This window comes from Pteropus alecto, unplaced genomic scaffold, assembly GCF_000325575.1.
Source record: "Pteropus alecto unplaced genomic scaffold, ASM32557v1 scaffold288, whole genome shotgun sequence".
Lineage (NCBI taxonomy): Eukaryota > Metazoa > Chordata > Mammalia > Chiroptera > Pteropodidae > Pteropus > Pteropus alecto.
In genome coordinates, this window is record NW_006442124.1 from 3209823 (window position 1) to 3227754 (window position 17932).

At 44.6% G+C, this 17932-nt stretch overlaps 1 protein-coding gene across 6 annotated transcripts in view; it reads left to right on the forward strand.

The window, feature by feature from the left end:
• Positions 1-10527, forward strand: part of GPR45 (G protein-coupled receptor 45) — an 85048-nt gene extending 74521 nt beyond the window's left edge. For all 6 annotated transcript variants that reach the window (XM_025039098.1, XM_015596301.2, XM_025039097.1 and 3 more), the window contains one exon: positions 6884-10527. In XM_025039098.1, coding sequence (XP_024894866.1) covers positions 7131-8252 — 1122 coding nt within the window. In that variant the 5' untranslated portion in view covers positions 6884-7130 and the 3' untranslated portion in view covers positions 8253-10527. The remainder of the gene's footprint in view (positions 1-6883) is intronic.
• Positions 10528-17932: the final 7405 nt, after the last annotated feature.

Below are 17932 nucleotides of genomic sequence, written 5' to 3' on the forward strand. Positions count from 1 at the left end.
CTTCTATCCTTCACATGGACCCAATTTACTGAAGACGTTGTCGGTGTGCTTCTACTTGCCCTGTGGCACACAGTCAGTGCAGGCTGGTCATCATTTCCTCAGTTTATTCATTAGACTTCAATTTGAGATACCTATCTGTCTTCTAACACCTGCACGACCTCCCAGTTCCAGGGTGAGATTATTTGGGTAGGAACTAAAAAGTACCTTAAGATGGTTCAGTTCCCACCTTACTTCTTTCTCAGGTAAGAATTCGTATTGTGGATCCCATCCATCCAAGTGAAGGGCACCAGAGAGCTGGCGAGTATTGCTTCACACTGAAAGAACACAGAACATTTCTTGTTCACTAGTTACCTTTTGCTTTGATTATTAATGTGCTGGGTAATGAAAATGCTATTGCTTTGGATATTAACAACAGGACTATGACCTAAATGCTAAATTAAAATATTAAAATAAGACAAGCTGTTGCCCAGAAGCCCAAACAATTTTAATCTGATTCAACCTCAATATACATATTAAAAAAAAAATCATCGCACTATTTGTTCCTTTACTTAAGCATGAAATCACTCTTTGTAATTATCATTGTAGGGGAAATTGAATCTTATAGCATAGAGAAGGGTGCAGGTGAAGGATTCACTACCAGCTAGGACTTGATAGGCTCACAGACACGCTCAGTGGCCCTTATTCTCTGCTCCAGGAAGACCTTAATTCATGAGGAGTTCTCATGTCATAGATCCTGCTCTTTAATCCAAAAGACGGAAGTCCATGAACTTGAAACGATGAGGGCTATGAGTGAATTTATTATTTATTATTCATGCCCTCCTTTGTACCAGGCATTGTGCATATTATTTTACAATTCTGGGGGTTGATACGTAATTATCTCCATTTCACCGATCAGAAAACTGAGGCACAGAAGTGTGGTATCATGCTAACATGAGCCTTTGTGGTCTGCATGAGAAATACTTCTCACTTATAAATAAACACACTAAATTTCTGATTTGACAGTTCAGCATCCATGAGTTGGGATAGCTGGACCCACTAAGAGTGAATCTATCTGGGTGTGTTTGGCCAAATCAGGTTCTAGACCTGGAACACTGAGGACTGGTTGGATGTAAACTGAGATAGCATCACTGAGAATCTACCACCTGCAGAGCCTTTGGGCTAACTAGGCTGAGGCCTCCTGGGTCTTTACATTACCCATGTCCCTTCAATGTCCCTTTGAAATACTTATAACGTTGACCATAGGGGGCTTAGAAAAGAGAAGCTTCTTGCAAGCACAGAGGAGGAAGTAGGAATTAATAAGTGGAAAGCAGGATGAGGGCTTCCAAAGATGAAAAGAGCTAAATATCCCCGATGTATCTCTGGAGGCCTTTTACAGATTGAATTCTCACCCAGAGTCCAGAGCAGCTCTCATGGATTTAAGCTCCTGACCTGCTCCAGCACCGACTGTCTCCCAGAGACCCGACCCCCAGGCAAACACCTGAGGCCCCAGGTCACAGGCTACCCCACTACGCCAGCCTCCAAGCCATCTCCCAAGAAGCCAGGGTCCCATCCCATCCCAATGCCAGATCGGGCCCAGTGACTCAGACACGGAGATCTCCCATTGGTCCCTGGCATCTAGTTAGCCCTGTGGATCCAGGACCTGGGTCCACCTGTGCAGACCCAGGCCCATGACTGCAGATTCAAGCTCCAGGCTCACTCCAGTGAACCCAGACTTCCTCCAGTGAACCCAGACTCCAGGCTGGTCCCTAGTGTACCAGGCTGCCTACCTGCTGACCCAAGCACTAGACCTGCCCACCCAAGGACACCAGCAGCAAGTCCACCCACAGACATCCCAGATGACCCATCCAGAAGCTCTGGACAGGTTGGTTGGTGAAGGGCTGTGCCTGTAAAGATTGAAAGATATAACTAGTTCCTCAAATGCACAGACACTAATACAAGGTCACAAGGATCATGAATAATCAAGGAAACATGATACCACCAGAGGAGACTAATAAAAACCCTGAATAGCCAAAGCAATCTCGAGCAGGCAAAAGCTGGAGGCATCACAATTCCTGATTTCAAACTTTATTACAAAGCAATAGTAATCAAATGAGTACGGTACTGCTATAAAAACAGACATATAGACTAATGGAACAGATCTGAGAGTCCAGAAATAAACCCATGTGTATACACTCAACTAATTTTTGACAAGAGAACCAAGAGCACTTAATGAGGAAAAGATAGTCTCTTCAATAAATGGTGTTGGAAAACTGGATATTTACACATAGGAGAATGTAATTGGACTCCTAGCTTACACCACTCACAAAAATTAACTTAAAACAGATTAAAGACATAAACGTAGGACCCAAAACTATAAAACTACTAAAAGAAAATATAAGGATATAGCTTCTAGGTGCTGGTCTTGCAACAATTTTTTTGGATATGACACCTGAAACGCAAATGACAAAAGCAAAAATAAATAAGTGGGACTACATGAAACTAAAACGTTTCTGCACAGCAAAAGAAACAATCAGCAAAATGGAAAGGCAACCTTGAAATGAGAGAAATTTTGCAAGTCCGATGAGGGATTAATATCGAATATAAAGAACTCATACAACTCAATAGTAAAAACACAAACAATCCATTTTAAAAATGGGCAAAGGATTAAATTAGACATTTTCCAGAGAAGACATACAAACGGCCAACATGTACATGAAAAGATGCTCAGCATCATTAATCAAGGGAAATGTGAGTCAAAATAACAAAGAGGTATTACTTCACACCTGTTAGGCTGGTTATTACCAAAAAGACAAGAAGTAACAAGTGTCAGCAAGGATGTGGAGAAAAGGGAACCCTCATGCATTGTTGGAAGGAATGTAAATTAATGTAACCACTATGGGAAACAGTATGGCTGTCCTTCAAAAAATTAAAAATAGAACTACCATATGATCAAGCTATTCCACTTCTGAGTTTCTATCTGAAGGAAATAAAAACACTAATTTGAAAAGATATGTGCACCCTCACATTTACTGAAACATTATTTACAACAGCCAAGAAATGGAAGGAACCTAAGTGCCCATCAGTAGATGAATGGATAAAGAAATTGTGCTATATACAAAAATGGAATATTATTCAGCCATAAAAGAATGAAATCTTGCTACTTGCTATGACATGAATGGACCTCGAGGGCATCATGCTTTGTGAAATAAGTTAGGCAGAGAAAGACCATGTGATCTCACTATATGTTGAATCTAAAAAAGCCAAATTCATAGAAATAGAGAGTAGAATAGTGGTTGCTGGGAGCTGGGGGTTGGGGGGTAAATAGAAAGATGCTGGTCAAAGGGTACAAATTTCCAACTCTCAGGTATCTAATGTACAGCTTGGTGACTACAGTTAACAATACTGTAATATATACTTGAAAGTTGTTAAGAAGAGTAGATCTTAAATGTTATCACTACAGAAGATAATGGTAATTATGTAAGGGGATTGGAGGTGTTCACTAACACTACTGTGTTAATCATTTTGCAGTACATACATATATCAAATCATCACGTTGTACACTTTAAGTTTACATATGTTAAATGTCAATAATATCTCGATAAAGCTGGAAGAAACAAAAAATTAGCAGCTAGCATATATGAGCTGCGTACCGTGTACCGAGCACCTTGGGTTCATTCTCTCATGTGCTTCACACAATAACCCTCTGGTAGGTGCTGTTATCCCTATTTCAGAGATAAGAAAATGAAGACTTAGATAAGTAGCAAAATCACCAGCTAGTAGGATCTATCTGAATCCAGGACTGGGTTCCTAACATACTCAGCACTTTTTAAAGAGTGATGGGTTTGGTGCAATCCCTATATATTATATAAAATATTTATTTAACATCTGCACTGGAAAAATAGAGACCCACTCAAAAAACACTTTTTTAAAAGGGGAATTCACCCTTTTTAAAGTTCAGGCTGTAGACATTTACCTCTCCTCCCCTAGAAGCAGGGGACTCTTCGGTGAATATATTGAAAATGCTAATGATGGTAGTGAAGGTTCGTAATGTGGGTGATGGGATCCCAGAGGGAAGCCCTGCTCTTCCTGGCACTCTCATTGAAGGGTATGCCCATGGGAAGCCCTCAGCTTGCTGTTCCTACCTATTCTCCCTTGATGCAAGGCCTAACTTACACTGGGCATGCCACTCAATGAGAGAGCTTATAGGGAAACCAATCCCAAACAGCTGCCCCATCCTTAGAACTTAGCATGATCAAGGTGCTGGAATCACTAGCCATGAGGAGAACCAGCCGTCTTAAAGAGGAAGGCAAAGATAATCTGAGGCCCTAACTCTAGAGAAACGAGATAAAATTTAGAAAAAAGAAGATAACTTAAAATGACATCTCTAATGATGAATCTTGGAGTTGAGAAAATAAAGTATAGCCATAAAGGAATGAAGTACTGTGCAAAAGGCACAGAAAATAAGAATGCTCTCAGATTTTCAATATAGAATTGCCAAAATTAGAAATAAGACTAAGCACAAAGTTAAGAAAAAAATCCCCCACAGTGTAGCCTAAAAAAGATCAAAAACAAAGACAAAAATAAAAAAGACAAGGGAAAATAAAAGAAAAAGTAAGACCCAATCAGTGAGGTCCAGCAGCCACACAATAAGCACCTACCCAAAAGATCATATGGGAGAAAACTATCAAAGAAATGAAAGAAGGGACTTTCCCAGAGTGGAGATGTATGTGGCTTTGGATCGAAAAGACCCACCAAGTGTCCAGCACAATAAGTGAGAAAATACCCAAATTTAGATAGAGCTTTGTGAAAACATTTTCAGGAAGAAAATATCAAACCTTTTAGAGACAAAAATATTGTCATCTATGAAGGAAAAGAATCCAATCCGTTTTCCACCTAATACCAGTGACGCTGAATGCTAGAAGGGGCAATGCCTACCAATTTCTGAGGTAACATTATTTCAGCCTAAATTCTCTAGCCTGCCAAACCATCGGTGGGAAGGCAGAAGAAAGATTTTTCATCTATTCAAGGACTCAGAAAATTTGCCTCCCCTGAGCCCTTTCTCAGAAAGTAATTTAAGGATATTATCCACAAAATAAAGGAAACCAAGAAAGAAGATGGCAAAGGGTTAGGAACAAGGACATCCAGGGGACCTCTTCCTCCTGGCATCAGCTCTTTGTTGCTGCTTCCTCGTGGCTTCAGTTTGCCAGGACCCCTTGTTTCAGTCAGAGTGCAGACGAGAAATAGATTCAACCTGATTGAAAAGAGATTCTTGTCAAAGGTGAGGCCAGGGTCAGGGAAACCAAAGAGGACTGGGGAAGCACCCCGGGGCTAGCAGCAGCAGGAAGCTCCATCACCCCTAGGCCCACAGGTTGAGGCAGTTAGGGAACTGGAGAGGGTGCTGGGCTTCCCGCGAGGGCCCTCCTGGAGGCACTGAGACCTTCGGGGAATCACTCACCGCCAACCACAATCAGATGGGAGAGAACTGGGGCAAAAAGACCTCCTTTCTCTCCTCAAGGAAGAGGACCAGACTTCCAGGCAAGGTCAAGGTGCAGAGAGTGGCCAGGTGATTTGGAGAGACAAATGGAGAACATCCAACACACCCTCATGGCCTTGGCTAAACTTGAGGCTTTTTTCCGTAAATTCCTCACACAGTTGCTTTAGTCGCTCAGTATGCCCTAGTTCTAGCTGAGAGAGCATTGCAGCTGTGCCATCATTGGCCAGGCTGTGGGTTCGCTACCCGTGGGTCAGCTGCCTGCTCCGATCAGCTTGTTGGAAATGGTGGGAGTGAGGGAGCAGGTGATGTATGACAAAACATCCTCGCTCTGGGTAGAGCTGCTTCACCTGTTGGCAGATCTAAGACCGATGCAAGTGTGGGCTGTATTGTGTATAAATTAAACAATAGTCATTGTGACATTGTAATTGATTTGCCGCAGGGGTCAAATGATAACGGTTAAGGTTTATTGAGCACTGTCTATGATCCAGGCATGGTAAAATCACTTTATGGGCATTCTCTCATCTAATCTTTGCAGCTCCTCTGTAAGTTGGCCTGATTATTTTTCATACATGACACACGAAGAGGTCGCACTGGCAGAGGTTAAGCAGCCTGGCAGAGGATGCCCAGTGATCGATAAGTGGTGGAAGCTGGATTTCACCCAGCGCCAGCAGTCTGACTCTGGACCTGAGAGCCTGAACACCATTCTTGTCACATCTATGAGAAATAAAAATTAACACCATCTTTTAAAAGAGCTCACTTTTGGGGAGATTTTCTTCCTTCCAATCAGTGTTTCCTAAAGTGATACTATAGCAGCGCTACAGCGATCCAAGATGTTGCATTACGGACAATAGCATAAAGGGTAGATGGGATCTAGCAGGATTATGTCTTGCAACTACATGTGAATGTGCATTTATCTCAAAATAAACCTAAACAAATTTTATAATAGCAGCATCAACTACCATGAATTCATCTGCTCAACAAATATCTATTAGGTGTCTTCTATGTGCCAGGCGCTGTTCTAGATACTGAAGAGACAGCAGAAAAGGACACAGTTGGAAATCCTGGACCTCATAGAATTGTCATTCTAAGGGAAGTTGGCTTGTCCAAAGCTTCATTCAATACAATTGCATATAATTCAAGTTAGTAATACATGCCTATTACATAAATGTTGATTACAAGGTATTCACTTCCTGATCCCCTGCACAGTAGATCTGATTAGGTTTCCCTCAGTTACTGCACCAGGCTCATAGTATTTGTGAATACCAAGCCTTACTGCAAATGGTAAATAAATGAGTCATTCTTTCTCTCTAGTCTAGTGTTTAGAAAACCTGCAAAATGTAAACGCTTCTCTATTCAACATGTGCTTGGAAAGTCTAACTCCCTTCTCTTCCCTGTGTTTCTTTGCTCTAGGCTACAGAGATTGTCCAAGTACGAAGCTGTGGACAGTTAGTTGTCTCAGAAAAAAATGCGATGTGATTGATGAATTGCAGATCCTGGGTAGTTCTCCCAAAGACAGATCTTTCTCTCCACCATTCCGGTGCTCGAGGGATCCGAGACATCCGGGAAGAAGATGCGGCTGGCAGACAGAAAACGGCAGCCACCGAAGCGCTGAGGGGCATCCTTCCAGGCATTTCTGTCCCAGCTGCAAGTTTTCCCCATGATGTCCTGTAACAGCACGTCCATAGAGACTTTCGAATACCTGCTGCCGAATGGGAGCAATGTGTCAGACTCGGGGGCGACCATGCCACCCGCACCCCTCCGAGTGTGCTTGGCAGTAATCATGATGCTCATGATCGTGGTGGGACTCCTTGGCAATGCTGTCGTCTGCATCATTGTGTACCAGAGGCCCGCCATGCGCTCCGCCATCAACCTGTTGCTAGCCACGCTGGCCTTCTCCGACATCATGTTGTCCTTATGCTGTATGCCCTTCACTGCCGTCACCCTGATCACTGTCCACTGGCACTTTGGGGATTACTTTTGCCGGCTCTCCGCCACACTCTACTGGTTTTTTGTCCTGGAGGGCGTGGCCATCCTGCTCATCATCAGTGTGGACCGCTTTCTCATCATCGTCCAACGCCAGGATAAGCTGAACCCACGGAGGGCCAAGGTGATCATTGCTGTGTCCTGGGCACTGTCCTTCTGCGTCTCGGCCCCCTCGCTGGCTGGCTGGACTATCGTGGAGGTGCCAGCACGGGCCCCCCAATGCGTACTGGGCTACACCGAGTTCCCGGCTGGTCGTGCCTATGTGGTGATGCTGGTGGTGGCTGTGTTCTTCGTACCCTTCAGCGTCATGCTGTGCTCCTACCTGTGCATCCTGCACACTTTCCGGAAGAATGCCACCCGTGTCCACAACCAGTCCGACAGCCTAGACCTGAGACAACTCACCAGGGCTGGCCTGCGGCGGCTCCAGCGGCAACAGCAGGTCAGCTTGGACTTGAGCTTCAAAACCAAGGCCTTCACCACCATCCTCATCCTTTTTGTGGGCTTCTCACTGTGCTGGTTGCCACACTCGGTCTACAGCCTTCTGTCTGTGTTCAGCCGGAGGTTCTACTGCAGCCCCTCGTTCTACACCACCAGCTCCTGCATCCTGTGGCTCAGCTATGTCAAGTCTGTCTTCAACCCTGTCGTTTACTGCTGGAGGATCAAAAAATTCCGCGAGGCCTGCATAGAGTTGCTGCCCCAGACCTTCCAAATCCTCCCCAGAGTGCCTGAGCGGATCCGAAGGCGAATCCAGCCGAGCACCGTCTACGCATGCAACGAAAACCAGTCTGCCGTCTAGGGAGAAGTCGGCGGGGTGAAAGAGGTGCACCGGGACTGGGGCCAAGACGGAGCCCCTCTGTCCTGCTGCTCTGTTTCCTGGCACTTGAATCGTACTGGGCATTTTGTGGTGGTCATTTAAGCACAATGGTACTCATTTGTTACCAGATGAGCTGCGGCTCCCAAGTTTGCAAAATGAATTATTTTTGTTTCTCGCTGCAGGAGAACAGAGGTGGATTTGATGGAACCTGGACAGTAGTTAAGATGCTGGGAAATGGCGGCGGGGGTGGTAGGGAGGTGAAGAAGGTGGGCAGGAAGTTAAGGAGGGCAGCAGGGAATAGAGTTGGCCGAGTGTGGGGCAGGAGGAAGGTTCTGTCTGAAGGGCTCCCTCTGTACCTGATGTGAGAAACCCAGATAGGCAGCATCTCCCTGGGAAGCATTTACTTCATTTGACACCCACATTCTTCAGAGGCATTTACGTTTGTGGTGTATGGGGAAGTGTGCAAGGTTCTTTACGTTGATCAGATGTGCATTCCTGACCAGGCCAAATTATCCTTTCTAGAAACCAAAATCACACTGGGAAGCGGAGTAGCCCCTGTGCTTCTCAACTCTCAGTATGACATATGGGAGGCCTCAGTGGCTCGAAGCCCAGGGACTGTTCGGGGGCAGCTCAGCTGAGATGAGAAGCCCGCCTGAGTGCTCCTGCATGTACCCCACCCCTCCTACCTGCACAGCCCGCCCCATCCTTGCACCCCAAGGCCCTTCACCCTCGCTGTCTGTGCTGGCAGTCTCTGTACCCCTTCTTTTCCCCTTCGCCGCTCCCTGTGCCCCCTTTTGTTTTCATTCCATCCATACCCAGTGAAGAAGAAAAGAACATGGTCCTCTTCTTGTAATTCATCTTTTCCTCAAGTGTTTGTAGCGACTTGCTTTCCGTCTCCCAAGTGGTCAATGGGCTTTGTTTACATGTTTCCTCTCGACACCCTGAGGCTTCAGCCTCTGTGAGCTGCCACATTCACTTCAGCACTGGAACTGCTGGCAGGGTATGTACTGGACACCCAACTGGCTGGCAGTTCCCCATTGATCTCTATGCTCCTCCTACCTCATTCAGACGCTGTCCTCTGGGCCACCTACCCGGGATCTTGGTCCTCTGAGCCCAGGCAGGACCGGGGCCCCGGAAGTGCAGCCACCTAGAGGAGACCTTTCTGCTTGTGCTGTACCCTTGGCCTCTGTACCCAGGGCTACCCGTTACCACTGGGGACATGAGATCAACTTCTCTGAGTTTAAGGCACACCACTGAGCCCACAAAGCTCTCTTTACAGCTTTAGATCTGAAGAGAGTGGGAAATTTAAGGAGAAATTCAGAAAATCCAATTCCAAGTCTAACTCAATCAGGAACTGGTTGTGTGAGCTTATTTGTTGCACCTCACTTCTCTGGACCTCAGTTTCCCCATTTGCCAAGTGAGGAAGCAGGTCTAGATCATCTCCAATGTCTCTTTTATCTCCAAACATTCTGATTCTAAAATGTGTGTATTGTTTACTCGTATCGCCGGATCCCCTACATTCGTTTATCTACCCATGCAACAAGCCTTTATTAAGTGCCTACTAGGTGCAAGGCACTGTGGGGGAGATAGTGACGAATGGGCACAGGCTGTACCCGAAAGCAGTCAGATTCATCGCCATATAATCACAACTCAAATTTGGCCTAAGAACACAGATGCCCCCTTTTGTTTCTCTTCTTGTTTCCTTTCCAATATTGATATTAAGAGGCCAGCTCCTCGTTCTCACACTGGCTTCCTGTGGCACTCGCAACAGAGGCAGGAAAAAAAAAAAAAGGGAGTTAAGAAGAACATAATTTACATGATCTAAACCCAGAGGAGGATCTGTCCAGAAAATAATTAACACCTTTTCTCATTAACTCCACCCTCCTTTTATACCCAGATGGAGAGAGAAAGATGATAGCAATTGGCCTGTAATTGATTGAGGTGGCACCCATCCTGAATGCCCCAGCAAGGGCAGAGTTTGCCTTCAGCTCCCAAGAGGCAGACTTGCACGGTCTCTGGTGTCCAAGAGCACAGCCAGACTTCCGAGAGGACCAGGCCAGTGGGTGTCTCCCCTCTGGTGGGCATTTAAGGGTGTTCCTCCAGAGCCTTGAGTAAAAGAGAAATCACAAAACTGAATGAATGAAGGTACCAAAATTTACATCAATCAGTGTTATATGATGTATGTTGGACAGTAATATATGTTTCAAAGTAATAATTTTGTATATATTTTAAATAAAGTATTATTGTTCTTTCGGTGTATAAGACTACGTTATTGCCCAAACTAGCACCAAGGCCATGAATAGTAAGCAAAAGTCAGTGTCCAACATCTCCTAAGACACAACTTTAGGAAATCTCAGATCTGTAAGTTACTAACCAAGCTGGATGACTAAAGAAGGGTATCAACAATAAGATAAAACCAGGACACTGTTTGAGCAATGGGGTCACAACTGGGATGCCCACATTTTTTAAAATTCACAGCCCTGTTAAGTAACTCCAACTAGTGAGTCTTAACCTCTGACTTTCAGTGTGCCACCTTCAGGCCTGTAACGAACTTTGCCTTCTTAAGATAATTGCACAAATGCCCAGTTCTAGTCTCCTGTGAGGCTCGCTGGACAACCCACTGCTTCTTTGTTTTGTGTTTTCATCTCCTCATTAGCCCTGGGGTCACCCGAATCTTGGGGTACCTATTGTTTTGCGGGACCTTGAGCATAATTAGGATTGAGGAGGCCAGTACCCAGGATCCTTGGGAGATCCTCGGCTCAGAAAATGAGACACTAATAAGTCTCAGAAGTGTCATCCTAATTCTGACTACTCCTGAAAATCCACTACCTTTTCATCTTGAATCCTGGTCCCTGTTGTTGGGGTGAAATGAAAGCAAATTTAGTCTAGGACGTTCTGACCACCAAGATGAATGACAAAAATCTAGATCAATTCCTCCTTTGCTATTCAGAGCCCTAGGTGTGCTTGTCCCCAAAGTGACTTAAAACACATGCTGTTTTTGAACTAAAGCTCCTCTAGGTATGCATTTTGAATGGTGCTCTGCTCCCCTTGCTCATGCAGTTGGCAGCTTGGCTCCCAGAGCCCCCGAAGTCTCAGAGTGCCGGAGCCCAGGTTTTTGCTCTAAAGGAATGCACAGGTGTTGAAGCAGAGAGAGCATGTGCTCCGGATGGGATGGTCTAAACCCTAGAGCCACCTTGCTCTCTGTGTGATTCCAGGCAAGAGATTCTGGATAATTCTGTGCCCCAGCTTGCTTACTTCCTGAATGGCAAAATACTTCCAGCCAGAGGGCTCCATGAGGAATAAATGAAATGTGTGTAAAAGACCTTGTCCAATGCCTGGGCCATGGAGGGGCTGAATATACGGTGGCAACAATGATTACAGTTGTACAGTCAACTTGATTTATGGCCGAGGTTTGTCCTTTTGGAGCAAGGTAGAAACTGGCTGTTCAGTGCCTTTCCTTATCCTCATGCAGCCCTAAGATTTTAGCATTCATTTGACAAGAATACACATCTACCGAAATCAAGAACATGGATTTGACTTCAAAGAGCAAAATTCTTGATGGCCTTAACTGCACTATTTCATTCCACTAGAAACTCTCCCTGGGCTGCGTGTCGGCCTCCCGGGGCTGCTAGCAGAATGGAGTGGGTGGATGGGTGCAACCCCATTTCCATGCCAGGAAAGGCAAGCGAAGATGCACATCCCGCTGCTCTGAGGGCAGTTCTGCAGTCTACAGAGAGCTCAGTAGCACCTCTGAGAAGGTAAGGAAGCAGCAGAGAGAAAGGGGTGTGGCTTGGGGTAAAAGAGTGAGGCTCTTATAACAGACACTCAACTCTAAAGATCAGGCAGGTAGGATCTCTGTTCATGTGGTGGTTCAGGACTGAAGTTCCTTCCATCTAGGTGTTTTATTTTTTTTTTAATCCCCTGAGGCATTGTCCTCGTCTTGTGGTGACTGTGGGCTGCAGCCAGGTCTGTGGTCTGGTTCCTGTGAGAGCAAAGAGTGTGTAGGAACAATGGGACAAGACACACTCCCACTCACTGTGCTTCCCTGGGCCAGAGCGCAGTCACATGACCACACAGCTGCAAAGGAGGCTGGGAGATGGAGTCCTGTGTTAGGTGGTCACGTGCCCAGCTATGGCTTTCTTAGTGTGAGAGGAGGATTTGGTGGATTCTCAGTGGTTTCTGCGAAGACATTGCACAATTTTAAAAAACGAGATTCTAGCAAGCACACATACAAATTCTTAAGTCCTAAGTACAAATTTCATCAATGAGCTTTTTCTCATTGTAAAAGAAACATATCTCTATCACACCAAACCCTAATGATTACCTCTCTCTTTACCTTTAGCCCCCAACATATAGAGACCTGCAACCAGATACAGAAACTGCAAGCATTTATGCCTGTGTTAAGGAGATAAGTCATCACATTTAACCTGCTAGACACAAAGGATGTGAGAGATAGGAAAGCTAAACTGTTTGAAAATTTGTAGCCACAAAGGGATGAATTTTTCCAAGATAGGAAAAAGAATTACAATTTAAAACAACAATCAACAGTGATCAAGAGCAACTTCGCCTGAGAATTTGATTATGTTAAAGGAAAGAGAATAATTTCAAAGCATCACTGTTGAAAGGTGGAGGCCCCCACAGAGTGTGGGTAGGGGCTTAGGCCAGACCATGGCAATTTAATTATTTAAGGTAAGAGAGGGCTTCAGATCCTAACTGGGAGGTTAGCATCTGGATTCTATGAGAATATAAGGTTGTTTGAGCACAAAAGCATGGGGAGTGTGTGTGTGTGTGTGTGTGTGTGTGCGCTCGCGCGCACACATGTGTGTGTGTACACGCATGCATACATGATTTGGAGCATGTGTCCAAGATAACTTCAGCAGCCAGTTCCAGTTTACTTCCTACTCTTTTTCCTCTCATCCTGGAGGAGCAGAGGACAAGGTATTCTAGGAATAGGAGAGCTGCCAGAGATTGCCCAGCTCAGAGAAGGAAACAGGGTGGGCTGTGGCACAGAGAGATATTTCCCAATTAGCCTGATAGGAACAGAAAGAATTTATCTGTGAAACACTTAGGTGTGCTCAGGACTTTACCATCCACAGTCAAGAACCTGAATGTGCTGATACACAGGTTCAGCTCTCTGAGGTGTTCGGGTAAATGCCTAAAGACTGCCAGAAGCCTAGGCAATAAGAACAAATTCCTTGCACTAGATCTGCATGTTGCATCTCCTCTGTGCTCTATTCTGCTGCCTCTGGCATCTGCTGTCCCTTTGCCAATCAGTCCAGTCAAGGGAAAAAAAAAAAGAGCCAAGCTCATTTTTGGAAGTGTTTTTTAAAAGATAGGCTTGCGGCTCCTTATTAACTGTCCTGTTAGGGACTGTTTTCTTCATTTCCTCCCTCATTGAAATGCTGCTGCTCTATTCCCCCTCAAAGACATTTATGCTGTCATAAAGATTTGGAATGTTTTATTAAGCCATGAAAAGAGGGTCACTAACATCACTGTAAAAGACAAACAATATCGAATCATTTAAAAAATGCATATAGAAAAACGGAAAGCTTGATTTGCATTCAAAGCATGCCTAGCATTAAGGGAGAGATGTTATGGGAAACAGAAGACTTTCTCCCCATTCTCTCTGGGGTTTGCAAGAAGCAGTCAGCCCAGGCGTTTCCCCCTTGCGGGGAGCCCTGTGGCTGCTGAAATGCATCCACTCAAGATCAGCACAGGCGGTTAGGGGCACGTGTATACAGGGTTCTCTCAGCCAGGCCCAGATGAGTACTCCTGGTTGCTTCCCACACCTTCCCCAGTAACGATGCTCCACATCGTTTTTGTCTCACAGTCTAAATCTCTGTTATACCTTCCTGTGAACCTACTGACCCTCTTCTGCCTACAGACCCTCTGTATTCCCTGGCTCTTTCCTTCTCAAACAATGCAATAAGCAGATCTGGTAAAGTTCTTAACGAGACATGAAGTGACACTGTACATCAAAGTCTAGATCCAGATTCTGTAAAAGAAGGGTGTATTCTCCATCCTTATGAATAAATATTCCCTAGTTTTAAGAAAAACTTTAAAAATCTATTGATTTTTTTTCAATTATAGATGTAATTTTCTCCTTGTAGAAATAAAGACAACTAATGTGTTTATTGGAGGTTTTGTTTTTCTCAAACACATTTTAAAAAATATTTTCTAGGTTTTTTTTTTTGTTACATACAAAAATGTATGTTTTCCATTTCAAAATTCAGATCATACTGCACCACAACTTTATTGCCTAGATTTTTGGTGGATTTTCTTCTCCTTTTTTCTTTTGATGTTTTGCAGCGATCTCTGTCGGCTGGAAGTCCTCCTTTGTGTGGATGTGCCACAAGGTAAGTTACTCAAGCACTCCCTGCTTCTTCTTCTTCTTTTTTTTTTTTTCTATTTTTCGCTATTTTTTTTAAAAAAAATGCTGTAATGAGCATCCTTGACATAAATTTTCCTGCTTAACTGCCAAATGTTTTTCTAAAATAAATTTCTGAAAGTGGAATTGATGGCTTTTGATGCCATAATAAAATTGTTTTTTCAGAAAGTTTCTAACAGTTTTTTCTCTAACCAGCTGTGTTTGAGAATTACTGAAAACAGGAAAGTCTTAAGGTAGGTCATGAAGCATTTGTCATTAGCCACCAACAGGCCCTCCACCAAAGGGCTGGGCCAAGATTCCTCTGGGCTACAGTTGTGATGCAGGACAAGGCAAATTCCCCTGAATGGGTGGCTGGAAGACCAAGCCCTGCACAGAGAGAAAAAGAGGGTCCTTTGGCGGAGAGTGAAGAAAAAATTCAACACATACACCAAAGTTAGAGTCAAAAGAAAAGTTTATTAGAAAAGGGGTAACACTCCACAGAGTGTGGTCTCCTCTCAGAGGCAGAGAGTGAGAGGGACCCCAAGTGTTCAGGGAATTCAGCTAATATGTCATTCTTTAGTTCCTATTTCCTTTGATATGGACATACGGTGAGGAAGGCAAAGAGTATTTAGCATGAAAAGGTAAGAATATGTAGAGTGAAAGGCCTGCTGGTAGTTCCCAGCCTTTAATATTCGGATTCCCCATGGTTTTAGCCATAGAGAATGATTCTTGGTTTTTGATTCCCCTTCATAGGCCTGGGGAACGGGTTATCAGCAATCCCAGCAGAAATCTTCCTTTGTTCTGCAGGTGTCCTCCTGCCCTGGCTGCAGGGCAGATCAGCACATTGCAGTCTCTGACTGTGGCTTGATTAGCATTTTAATTCTCTTTCCTCCTCCCTACATTAGTTGTATGATGAACTGGGGCCTGAAGGTACCAGGGAGAGTGAACACAGTCATGTGACCAAGGAGACAAACTCAGGAGTTTGCAGTTTTGTATAGGCCAAGGCCGATAATTCCCTAATTATAGATGGAAAAAGTAAGGCAAACAACTATTAAAGGTGTTTTATACCTCTCCAGAAACCAGTTTGGGCTGAAAGAATTATTCGTGGTGACTACAGTCAAAGTTGAATCACCACAATTTGAGAAACCCTTTGAATGCAGCAGAAGTCTGTCTATCTGACAGGCTGGGCCTAGGAAGAGTTTCTAGAACATCCTATTTCCCATTTCTCACCCTATGCTACTCTGAGGCAACCTTTCCTACCTTGCTGTTTGAAGTTTATAAAATTTTTTATGTTCATTTCTCAATCCTGGGAAACAGAGTAGAATATAATTGTGGCTGTCTGTGTGGCCTAATCAAAAGGATGTATTAATCATTTCTTTCATTTTCTGTGCTCTGATGTTTGGACACCTTGGGCCTGGCTGACTTTCAAGGGACTGCCGCTCCCAGGGCTGGTAATTCCTAGAGGTAGTAAACAACTTGCCTACCAGCGCACCTCTTAAATACAAATCGGCCAATCCAGAGCCCACATCACTGGCACCTCCTTTATCTGGCTCTCACACTCCAGGCCACTAGTCCCCTGTGTGATCACCCCAGGGCCTGGTACCAGACAATCAGGGACAGCCTTGTGCCCCAGAGCTGGCTGGAATCATTCACACTAGCTAGTCCTGAGCCTGCTCACCTGCCCATCCCTTCCTTCCCTGGAAACCACAATAAAAGCAATTCCCCTCAGCTCCCCCTGGTGGCCTTGGTACTTCCCCATGTAGCCTCTCATGGTGTCAAGTCTGTGAGTGTAAAAACTGTCTTTCAATGGCAATTTTCTCCTCATCTATTGGCCTTACTATCTCTCAATTTTCTACTAATAGATTATATTTTAAAACAAAGGATTATCCAGATAAACTGGTGAAAACATTTTGTATCCCTCCTTTTTGGTGGTTGTGTGGGGTCCTTTCCAAGTCATTAAAAACTATGTAAATACTATGATAAATGGCAAAAATGCCACACAGAAATGCTGGCAGTGGTTGTCCTGGGAGGAGGGACTGGTTTCTGTACAGCAGAAACACTTGTGTCACTCTTCCGCTGGGAACCAGCAAGAAGCCTCCACCTCCAGCCTCATCCCTCACCATCCCCCACCTGGCCTGCAGTCAAACTGAACCTCTTTCTCTCCATTTCAAAAGGGCCATAATCCCGCTCACCTCCAGGCTTGGTCCCACCATTCATTCCGCCTGGAGTACTTTCTTTCATCTTGGGGCTCCTCCTCTGTGCTTCTGTTATACTTGTAGGCCTCCTCCTGGCATGGGCCCCCCTGCATGGTAATTAACTCATTGGTGAGCTCCATCAGGGCCAGGACCACATGTGTCTTTTTCACCATTTTATCTATAGAATTTACACAATTGTGGAATGAATGAAAGACTGAGTATGTGACTAAATGAACACACGAATTGAAAAGGAAAGCTTCCTCCTTAGCATTAAATGCAGCTCTTTGGTAACATGCGTGTTTAGACCCTCAGCTGCCCTCCTCTGTGGTAATATTAAGAGAGGAGAGGAGGCATCTGAAAAATGCAAAGGGAAGGGTTTACAGAAATGACCAACTCAGTCGGTTATAGATTAACCACACCCTATAGATCTCTAAATGGCCTTCTGGAAACTCTTGCAAAACCTACAAGATAAATGATCTGTAAATAGATAGGACCAGTGTTCTGAGAATTCCTTCCCCCTTGCAGTCCCCACCTGAAACTTCCCCTCCCCATCCTGAGTCATGAGGTGCACGTAAAACCTCAGACAAAGGAATCACATGCCCCTTGTGGAGCATGGACACTGCAAAGATATATAAACTGTAAGAAATTTAACCAAGAGGAGCTCGTGCTCTGGTGCTGTTAAGCCCCATGTGCTCCACCGGCTAATAAATTTTCTTTCTTCCAACAAAGTTGTCTGAGTGTCCAAATTCCTTCATCCGGTGTCACTTCCTGCAACAACATCAGTTCTATTTTTGCAGTTGCATAACCATGATTGTAAACTTGGAGTAAGTTACTGTGGCTGTGACCTAGGAGAAGACATATCCACTTCCTACTGAGTACAGCCCCACACGGTTCCCATGTAGAGAGCCGTCACTCCTCTAGCCCACTGGACGAGTAGCTCATTTTCTAGTATTTGTACAAACACAAGATACCTGAAAATGACACCAGTAGGCACAAACTGAGTACAGATAGAAAAATGGCACAGCCCTACACCTTTCTAATGCTCAGTTATGTGAAATTATAGTTACGGGGCCAGAAATGATGATGGGGTACAAGATGTT